Genomic DNA, 11,239 nt, shown 5'->3' with positions numbered 1-11,239 from the left:
AGATAGTGTAACAGACAGACAGAGCCAATTGCATTATCCCCCCCCCCCCTGCCCTCATGTTTCCAAATGGGGATAAAAGGTCAATAACGATGTTTGTTCATTAATCCAATGCAATCGCCTAACTCCTTACTCTGTACTGCTTAGATCCCAAGACACGTGCATGGCTAACCCGCTGCATGAATCCGCTGTTTGGCTACCCTCGCCTCGTTCGTTTCTCATGGAGCACGGTGCAGACAGCACTACAAGACTCAATCTCCATAAAGTGGTGGGTATACTCAGGGGGTGAAAGGTTTTTGTTCAGGATCGAGGGGGTGGGGGAGGTAAAATCAGGATAAAAGCTAAGATAGATTACTTTTCAGGCAGGGTGGTTCTCTATGTCATCAATAGATATTAAAGTATTTTTGTTTCAACCCAAAACACTCATCAGGGAGCATGAGGATGAAGAGGAAGAGGGTCATACCAACAATGGAAAAACCTCGCTCCTCTCCTTTTTGAACCGCACCAGCCTCCCGAGCCAACATCCCCTCTCCCTGCCCCCACATCGATATTTTAAGGAGCGAAGCTTGTGTCAAGTTCTAACTCTGTAAGTGTACAAACTTTTTCATCACATGGATGTTGTTTTGTTTTTCTTTTTAATAAAATGTTCACCGTGGAGAGTTTTGGGGGGTTTTTTTGCTAAGTTGTGACATTAGAAGCAACAATATGCATGGAGCACACATTCCATTCTTCTCGGAGGTTTGATGGACTCTGCATATGCACATGATTAGAAAACAGTTAACCAAGGTTTAGGTCTGGAAAAAAAAAAAAATCAGACCTAAACCAGGCTCCAAGGCATAATGGTAGGAGTGTCTGCTCTGAGTCTGGGAGGTCGCCAGTTCAAACCCTGGCCGAGTCATAGCAAAGACTTTAAAAGGATAGAGCATGGACAAACAACCATAGGCTGGCAACTAATGCCGAGGCCTTACGGACCTAATGGCCTCATCCTGCGTGAAGTTCCTTGTTAGGGAACTTGTATCATGGAGTACAGTAGTACTTCATACTGAGGGATGATATGGGGAAAAAAAATGGCCACCCATTCAAATGTGTACACCATGATAAGCTTATAACCAACTAAAGAGTGAAGCCATGAGCATTTAATAGCCATACCTTTTATTCTCGAGCAATTTCTGAATTACCAATACTTAAAAAATACGCCGGAATACTTTGCTGAAGGACAACGAGAGATCGCTAAATTGCCAATTTGTCCTTCTTCAAGTCCATGTGGTTCTTCCCCTCTAAAAACAATGTAAAATTGTAGCCCGACCTACCTCAATAACTGCTGAAACAATGATGGTGAGTCCAACGTGAGGGAGTTACTTTGTCTCTGGGTTAGTGCACGCAACTCCAAAGTTGAAAATATATAAAACATGAATTGTTTTATTATGAAAATAAATCAAACGTAAGTGTGGGCTAAACCAAACCAGCCCAGGATTGTGTGTGTGTGTGTAGTTGGGGGGGGGGGGAATGGACATTGGACAGAACCAATCTAAAAGCAATATCAACTGAAACAAGTATTCAAACAATTTAATGACATAGATGGATTTAATTCATACCAAAATAACAAAATATATAAAATATTAAGGATTTTTTTTTTTTACTATATTCGCTAAGACATTTCCGCACATATGTGGTAATCACTGAATTAAAAATTGAATGCTCATAGCCCGTGAAATGTGTTGCTGCCGTAGGCTCAAGGTCACGTGACCAGCGCCATCTTAGCACCACTTGGCTGACACGTTATGGATCAAGGTGGTTTTGAATGTGTCCCAGATTGAAAAAGCCAAATAAATGTTAAAATGACATTTTGTGCGGTAATAAACTGCTCCAATCTGTTACAGGAGGGTTGAGGAAAGATATTTCACAGGTATTCTCATGTGTTGATGAACAGGAATGGTGTAGTTTTACTCTGACATATCACTGCATTATCACAGCTTCTCATTTGGCATTCATCACATGAACCCTGTTGGTAAATCAATTTGTGTGAGTCGCAAATTGGTTTATAACATTTTCTTTTATGTAGGGAGGATTAACGAGTGTATTTCTGTTAACAGCCACCATTAATCCCACCTCGGTTTGCCCGAGGGAAGTTTGACCCAAGTCTTTCAAGAACCGGCTGGTGCTGGTGCTAACTAGACAGCTTGGAGGCGATTGTGCAACGGGACGTCCAGTTCAACATCCATCCGTCCAGTTCAACATCCATCCGAGGGACGGCACACACGTTGATGAATCACCTTGCCTGTAAAACGCCAGGATGACAATTTATCGCTGGGTCTGGATTCAAACCCAGGCGAGACATATTTTGATGCGGTCAATACACTTTCATTAGGCATCAGATATGAAGCTTGTGGCCAAGTTATCAAAATTGTGTGTTTGGTTCAAGCGATAATGACTGAAGTGTTTACGTACTGACTGACTCACCTACAGACTGCTCGATCGCAAGTGATGACTCGGTCGCAAGCGATAATGACAATCCCACAGCAAAAGTAAAATATCAAAAGATATTGTGATGCTAAACCAGAAGAGGATTGCTGTCGTATTGTGAAATCGTAATGTGGTGTCATTCTGACCTCGTTTGGTTTTATTTTGAGATTTCATCCCTCTGTGTTTTTACATTTTTACCTCCTCCACCAAAGGTGGAAGGTGTGTGTGTGCAGGGTATCTCAAAGTTTATGGAATTTGGTGGGCAGGTTGGGTGTGACAAGGACGAATTGATTCAATTTTGGTGATGATCTGAAACTGGATCTGATAATTTTTACCATTCAGAGATGGGGCTAAACATACATATATATTATTTATATAATCCTAGCCACCTGGGTTTAGTTAGTGGCTATTCCTTCCATTCACAGCTGAGAGATGTGGGTGGGTCATGTATATATATATGTGTATATATATATATATATATATATATATATATATATATATATATATGTGTATATATATATATATATATGTATATATATATATATATGTGTATGTATATATATATATATATATATATGTATATATATATATATATATATATATATATATATATATATATATATATATATATATATATATATATATATATATATATATATATATATATATATATATATATATATATATATATATATATATATATATATATATATATATATATATATATATATATATATATATATATATATATATATATATATATATATATATATATATATATATATATATATATATATATATATATATATATATATATATATATATATATATATATATATATATATATATATATATATATATATATATATATATATATATATATATATATATATATATATATATATATATATATATATATATATATGACCCACCCACATCTCTCAGCTGTGAATGGAAGGAATAGCCACTAACTAAACCCAGGTGGCTAGGATTATATAAATAATTGACATCTACCACACTCCTTGAGCCGAAGAAGCTGCATAAAGTAACCCAAGAAGGTCTGCCTACGCAAGGTAAGCACTTTGCTGTTTCAAACCCTTCCCAGAGTTCCTCCACAGCTATAAAGACATTCACACATAGTACACACATGAAAATCCCAATGCTACTCCCCCCCCCCCAGCTACCGGCCGGTTTCATCGCTTATTGGCGAATCGTCAGCGATAGTGCAGACAGCAATGCATACCAATGAGGCTCCCAAGCATGTACCACGTGCAAACATCACAAGCTATGTGTGAACATCTATCGTTGTGGAGAAACTCTGCAAAGGGTTCGAAACAGCAAAGCACTTACCTTGTGTCGGCCTTCTTGGGTTGCTTTATGCAGTTTCTTTGGCTGCAGAAGTGGCAGGGGGTGGGGGTGTCAAATTATTTACATATATCACCATCTCAAAAAGTAAGCCTGGTGTTGGCTTAGCGGTTGGGGTGGCAGCTTGGGATCCTAGGGTCCTGAGTTCAAGGACCCCGTTGAGCTGCTGAATTAATACACCAGGAGGCTGACTCAGCCTGTCATCCTTCTGAGGTCAGCAAAATGAGTACCAGTGTACTGGTAAGGGGGACACTGCATCAGCGGCATAGCCACGTCCCAACCAATGATGCAACCAGCAGCCAGAAGGCTGCACTCGATAGAGAGAGATCTCAAAAAGTGGATGAATTTAGATGAAAATTGGTGGACACGTTGAGGGTGTGACAAGGACGAATTGATTCAATTTTTTATGAAATCCGAATCTGGATCTGAATACGAGAATTATTTAATATTCAGTGATTATTCACCATTGAGAGATCAGGCCAAAAATGATATATAGCATATTTCAAAAATGTATTGGGCCTGATGTGTTCATGTGGATCAGGTATTACGTGACGGAGATATGTGCTCCACTGAGTGCCCTTCTCGTTCTTTAAAATATATGTATTTTCTTGTTATAATTGGGAATAATGTATTTTTTATCAACAGTATCCTGAACCAATCTTTTTGGTTTTGGGGTTTTTTTTTAGTCAACAAAGTGTTTCATGTGTTGTTTATTCCACGTGCACTTTACATTAATCCTTGTAAGTTCAGTCAGTTATACACGGCATCTCTCATCAGACTCGACGAAAGCTCTAAACTGTTACAGAATTGGCTGCAGAGGTGAAGAGCAAAATACAGCAAAGGACTGAAATTAGATATTTGAATATCCAAACTAATCAACTGTTGTATGATAATTACTTCAAAGGGAAGTGGCCACTTTAAAAACTAGTAAAGATGCCAGTTGAGGATGGGTGATTGTATGGGATTTGGGAGGAGAGCAGCAGAGATTTGGGAGGAGAGATTTGGGAGGAGAGCTCTTTGTACAAGAGCAGCAATCTCTCAGAATGGCATTGGAAGCCTCACCCTTCTTTTATTATACAAAATGAAAAAGACAGACACTGTTCTTTTATTTACATTAAGACAAAATTGTTCTTAGTTAATGTAAACATTGAAATATCTACATTTTCCACTTTAGTCTCAGTCTGTTGGTGGCTGGCTTGTGAAAAACATTTGAAACACTGATACCATTTCAGCTGAAGGTTTATCAGTGATTGACAAGGGCTGACAGGATGGCCTTGGTATGTACATTCATCTCTAAGCTGTCTGGCCTGGGTTTGAAGCCTGACCCAGCAAAAAACTACCATTCCTATATTTTGCAAGCAGGGTGAGTCATGAATGTATGTGCCATCCTTCCGAGAGCTGTTAAACGGCCGTTCTGTCTGCCACATTCATTTGGGATATTAAAGATCCTAAGCTTTCTTTTGTGAAGAGTAGGTGAGCTATCACAGGCACCCTGGACAAATTACAAATTCTTAAAGTAACCAGCAGTGGGCACGTTGCAACAGCGGCACATGCCGTGCCCTCAGCCACTGATGCTACACCACAGCCTGCATATGCAGCCAGCATTCGAATGAAAAAGAAGAAATGATATTGACATTTATCACAAACATTTTGTTTATTAATGGTGAACAACTAGATTTCAGGATTGTAAGATAGGTGCAACCAAATTCGGTGAGTGAAGCGCCTCAATGATATCCCTCACACTGCTGGTGTTACCAATTTTTTTTTTTTTTTAATGCCATGATGCCACATACCCTAAGTTTTGCATCATTGCATGTGTTCAGAAAATGATTGTGATTATATCTTGGAAAATAATGTCCCTTAAAATTGCACGTCTACAAAAGTTGGAGGTAAAAATTTAAGTATTTTCCAGAATTAAGGGTCAGATACTCAAGTTATTAATACGAGCTAAGATTTGTCATTGGGTAGTATAGTAAAGCCACAGTGGCTGTGTAAGTGTGGAATGATAAAGTGGAAAACTATAATGCACGTACTCTATGGGAGCCATTTGATTTTCATGGGAATTGTTACCGTTAATCGAGTTTTTGTCTGGGATAGACCCAACATTGTTGGATGTTTAAGAACAAGAGAAAAGCCAAAAAATGGCAACAGCTGGCTGCTGAGACTACAAGCGGCCAAAGGTGTGGCAGTGAGGTTGACGGTGAGATGAGGATTGAACTTGCAGAGAGCACGAACATGAGTGCAACCGACAACCAGAACTGAGGAACAGTTGGGGATGGAGGGGAAATTTCAATTAAATATGAAAACTCCAAATTCTTCCTTGGTGTTTGCAATTTATTTCTACTCTCTCCCAGAACTCACACCTCCAATTTCACAAAAGAGAAATGCATCCATCCTTACCACAAGTTGTGTGATCATCAATTGCGATTTCACCAGGCCCTTGTGATCTCCCAGCAAGCCCAAGCATATGACCAGGAAGATGATTGAACAGATTGAATAAGGAAGGAATAGCATGTCCTTCAGCATCAAAGGCAGGAGGCTGGAAGCATGAGAAAGTTTAGGTGTTCAGGATAGTTTTCAATTCCTAAGTCACTTGCACCACTTGGTTTAAAAAAAATAAAAAGAAAACATCAAACTAATCAGTCACTGAACAACAACAACAATTTTGAATGAGCTTCAAGCTCTTCAGTTTCATAATTTGAACATTATTTTCTATCTTCCTTTCTTGTCTGTTTGGGCTACTTTATGAACCACTGTGTTTTCTCTGCTGTCCAGAACAAGTACCACAGTAATGGGGCTACCAGGATGGCCTCGATGTGCACACCCATCTCCGAGCTGTCCAGCCTGGGTTCAAACCCCACACCAGCTATAAACTGTCATCGTGATGTTTCACATGCGGGGCAAGGCATCAGTGTGTGTACCACACATCAGAAAGATGCTAAACTGGGTGTCCCATCTGCTAGCATTAGTTGGTGGATGTTAAAGATCTCACGATGTCCTTCATGAAGATTAGGCAAATTATCACCGCAACCATAAAAAAAATTTTTTTACAAATTCCTGCCTGAATTTACAGGGGCACAGCCACACATCGGTAACGATACACCGAGCAAGCTGAATTCATAATTTAACTCCCAGTCCAATATGCATTCGCTAACAACTACAGTATTGTAAATCATGAGTGGCATCTAAAATCGATTCTTTTTTTTTAACCTCAAATGGCTCATTACTAGCACGTCATACATAAACATTCGTAATGCCATTTTGTACCATTTGGCCATTATTCTAGTCATATCCACATCTTATTTACTTAATCAAAATGAAGACCAATTACTGCACTAGTTCCAAGAAGGAAGCCAGACATAACAATCAGGTGGCCTGACAGAACACTTCAAGTTGTCTGTTCCAGGTTTGATTCCCAATGCAATTGGTTCTGTCGCACTTATCGGAGATGTCAAGCTGGCTGTCCCATCTGTTAGGACTTGTGGCTTTGTTAATGTCTCGTGCTATCTTTCGAATAGTAGGCCATAGTGTTGCGGTATGTTAGCGAATTACCAAGTTCTGGTCATTACAGTTTCTCTGTTCTATCAGCATAGTCAGTGCTTTTCAGGTGAGTGATGCTGGATTGTGGCTCTGAAGAAACTGCAGGGTCATTTAAAACCTAATGTGGAGGTTAATTGTCCTCTATAAGGAGAGGTGGTCACTCAGAGATGTTAATGACAACAACAATCATAATACAGTAGAATCTGGATAACAAGCGTAGACTTGAATATAAGCGCGTGTGAAAAATAAGTAAACACCGGCCTCCCTGTTCGATTTCTCCACGAACAAGCTAAGATCCTCGTCCTCTTAATGATGACTTCATAAAAACGAATATGACATCATTGTGATGTATCAGATTTGCGATAAATTATCTGTGCTAATGCCCGGCTTGATTCCCGCAAACAAAATTCAAACAGCTTGCCTAGTTTCTGAGATAATGGTATAGGCGATTTCCATTAGCGGCGATATTATGACGTCAACTTTTTTTCAAGGAAGAATTTCCAAAATCAGAGATGGTTACTGCCTACGCGTGGGCTTTCTGCATATACATGGCAAGTTTCACGAAGATCCGATGAAAACTCTGGGTTGTGAAACAAAAAATGTCCAAAAATTGATATGACGTCATAGTGATGTATCATATGTGCGGTAATTCATCTCTGCTAATGCCCTGTTCGATTCCCGCAAACAGAATTCAAAAAGCTTGCCTAGTTTTGGAGATAATTTTTTAGGCGATTGCCATTAGTGGAGATATTTTGACGTCACAACTTTTTTTTCTAGGAGGAATTTTCTAAATTGGAGATCGTTACTGTCTGCGCAGGGTATTTTTACATACATACACCAAGTTTCAAGAAGTTTCGATGAAAACTGTAGGCTGTCAAAAAAAAAAGTCCACAAGAACAACAATGTGAGTACGACTTAGAGATCCTCCATAAGGATCCAAAAATAAGAGCATGTAAAAACGTCATCGGAAAGCTTTGAAAACTGAAAATATTATCGACTCAAGCACGACAGTATTACATGTTTTATTGGTGTATATAAGCTTTAAGTCCAAATTTCTTGCACGTCTGGGACTGGTACTTTACAAGAGTTATACGTTCAAAACAACATGATTCATCAAGGGTAGTAAAGGGGTGTTTTGCGACGAGGGTAATAAAGGGGTGTTTTGCGATCCTTCATGATTAAGTCGTAAAACAACGTTTTTCATCACAATCAAAATGGACACTGCCGTGAAGCGTTGATCATACAGCCATGAAAAGAAGATTGAGATAATCGTGCTTTACAACTCTTGTAAGAACCAGTAACAGACACGTAATAAATTCAGACTTAACTCGAGGACTTTTTATGTGCATGGTGAAGAATGAGGAAATAATTGTTCAGACTGTGAAAGGTTTCAAGAAGATAGGGAGTGGAAGACAGGCCTTATACCCAGACGTGGAACATGAACTTGTTGTGAAGTTTAAACAGATACGTGGATCGAGGACTGAAAGAAAATGTATATAGAATTTGTTTCCAAGGTCTGGACAATTAAAATTGCAATGATGTCAAAACTGACATCTATGCAGCCAATCTGAAGAACATTTACCATTACAGGCACATGTCGTGACTTGAAAAAAGCGCATTTGGAAAATAAACACATAATATATGTGCTCCTCTTAATCTAAAAATAGGCGCATATGCTTATTATCCAGATTCTACTGTATCATACTTCAATCCACACGGTTTGTTCAACCACAAGCTGTAATGAGCTGTAATACCGAGTTATTGGCGACAATGTTGAAAAGGAAGAAGTTCAAACAAGGAAGAGTCAAACAGACCTGAATGTTGAGACGAGCAAGAACCACATTGAGGCAAAAGGTATTTCAACAAGCAACAGGCAGAACGGCCTGCAAGGAACAATCCATACAATGATAACACCATTTGTAGACCTGCACTCTCATCTGTTAAAGCAACTCTCCCAACAAATGCAACCATCATAATGTGGTTACGGTCGATTGATTTGAGCAGTTGGCTCGATAACTTACAGTGCAACAAGCAGGATGGATTTTTCATGAACTTGGAAGGAGAACAAGAAGAAAGCCAGGGAACAGATGGCCTGAAATGCACACAACACATGCGTAAGTTGCACCTGTTTTGATCCATACACGACTTAGTTTTAGTGGTGAGAAAGTGGCGGTGGTGAGTGGTCTACAGTGGTGAGAAAAAGTTCGTCAAACCATTAGATTTTCATTATTTCTGCATAAATTTGACTGAAAATGTGATCAGATCTTCAGCGAAGTTCTAAAAATAGATGAAGAAAACCTGATTAAAGAGGCAGCACACAAAAAAAAATCTACTTTTTCATTTATCTATTGAGCAAAATGATCCAACTTTCTATTTAATTGTCAGAAAAAGTATGTGAACTTTTACATTCAGTAACTGGGGGCCCCTCTTGAGCAGAAATAACTTGAACCAAACGTAAAGGCCCAGTCACACCTTGACGTTTTAGCCAGCAATGGCAACGTATTAAAATGTATGTAAAACGCTGGCTTACGTTGAACTTTTGATGTTTTTTTTTTAAGATTCGGACGTATTCATAACGAGTTGGTCGTATGCACAACATATTAGTAACGGACACAGAACGTTTCGTTGTGTTATAGCTAACTTATACCAACGAATGCTGAGCCTGTTGTCGGCCTTCCCAACCTATGCCCAACGATAGTCTAACTTATGCATAGCGCGCTGCACGCATCGCCGACGATGACGTGACGTAGCCTATTAAAAACCTGCCGCACAACGATTCAAATCATAACCGCCGCAGAAATGGAAGCGTCAACATCGCAGTCACACCTTGGCGATCTTGCCAGCGTATGCCGACCTCTGAAAAATGCATCTAAAACGCTGGCGCACGTCGAATACGGTATGGGTAAGTTTGGTATGCATGAATAAAACGCTAAAGTACGCTATCATACGTCTTATTAAGTGGAGTACGTCTTGTAATTATAAACGTGTTAAACATTTTACGACGTACTTGCCGTATGACACACATTCCGCATGCGATGGGAATAAGTTGTACGCACGATATGCGAACGTTGGTACACGTCGCCAAAAGTTATTTGTAAGGTGCTCATAAGTCGAAACACTCAAGGTAATGGTTAGCGTCAGTGTTCCAGACTCCCTGTTTTGTTTTGGTTTTTTTTGGTTTTTTTTCTTCGGTATGACGGTGATGTCGACACTTCGATTTCTAGTGCGGTTATGATTTAAATCGTTGAGCGGAAGCCTTTTAATCAAATATCTATGTAATTTGTAAAGGAAATTGTCCCAAATCCAGGCATTATGATCAGTACCAAAATATCTGCTTATTTATGAACAGGTTTTGCAAATTAACTCTATGGTCAAGGTCACACTCAAGGTCAAAATATACTTGCAACTTCAGATCTAATAGAGCTATTGACATGAAACCAACGTTAAAATGTTCCGTGAAATAAGAGCTTTCAGGATGGTAGTCCGCGATTGGTAGTGACGTCATTGGAAGTGCGTCAAAATTTTTAAACTTTCGATTTTTTTCAGTGTTTATCATTCCATTTTGTTGGTCTGCCCTCAATGACGTCTAACACCAAATTTGACATCCATCGGACTGATGGTTGTGACGTCATGGACGTTTTTCAAATGTGCCCGGAAAAAAGTGGCAGCGGCGAAGGTATGCGCTCTATCGAGTGCCCGTTCTAGAGGAGGAGGAGGAGGAGGAGGAGGAGAAGAAGAAAAACCCCAGGGAGTCTGGAACACTGACGCTAACCATTACCTTGACGTGTTTCGACTTATGAGTACCTTACAAGTAACGTGTGTCAACGATCGCGTAATGTGCCTACAACACGTTACTCATAGGTTAGAAATAAGT

The 11,239-nt window shown here is 39.3% G+C and overlaps 2 protein-coding genes across 8 annotated transcripts in view; one reads left to right on the top strand and one right to left on the bottom strand.

Annotated features, from left to right (window-relative positions):
• RNASEH2A (ribonuclease H2 subunit A) overlaps window positions 1-11,239 on the top strand; it is a 66,640-nt gene that overhangs the window by 45,121 nt on the left and 10,280 nt on the right. For 3 of the 5 annotated variants that reach the window (XM_085886077.1, XM_085886080.1, XM_085886076.1), the window contains exons 7-8: window positions 145-265; window positions 428-583. In XM_085886077.1, coding sequence (XP_085742203.1) covers window positions 145-265; window positions 428-583 — 277 coding nt within the window. Of the gene's footprint in view, window positions 1-144; window positions 266-427; window positions 653-2,090; window positions 2,316-11,239 lie in introns of those variants that run through there. The other 2 variants (XM_085886078.1, XM_085886079.1) reach the window with 2 other exon arrangements.
• ALG6 (ALG6 alpha-1,3-glucosyltransferase) overlaps window positions 1,401-11,239 on the bottom strand; it is a 35,090-nt gene continuing 25,251 nt past the window's right edge. For 2 of the 3 annotated variants that reach the window (XM_085886072.1, XM_085886074.1), the window contains exons 11-14: window positions 9,387-9,457; window positions 9,180-9,248; window positions 6,226-6,364; window positions 4,868-6,083 (exon numbers count right to left, since the gene is read on the bottom strand). In XM_085886072.1, coding sequence (XP_085742198.1) covers window positions 5,898-6,083; window positions 6,226-6,364; window positions 9,180-9,248; window positions 9,387-9,457 — 465 coding nt within the window. In that variant the 3' untranslated portion in view covers window positions 4,868-5,897. Of the gene's footprint in view, window positions 2,276-4,867; window positions 6,084-6,225; window positions 6,365-9,179; window positions 9,249-9,386; window positions 9,458-11,239 lie in introns of those variants that run through there. The other variant, XM_085886073.1, reaches the window with a different exon arrangement.

This window comes from Eptatretus burgeri, chromosome 6 (assembly GCF_056783735.1).
Source record: "Eptatretus burgeri isolate ZD-2024b chromosome 6, Ebu_testis_v1, whole genome shotgun sequence".
NCBI lineage: Eukaryota > Metazoa > Chordata > Myxini > Myxiniformes > Myxinidae > Eptatretus > Eptatretus burgeri.
The sequence above is the reverse complement of the archived record's forward strand: the minus strand, read 5'-3'. Positions and strand labels throughout refer to the sequence as shown.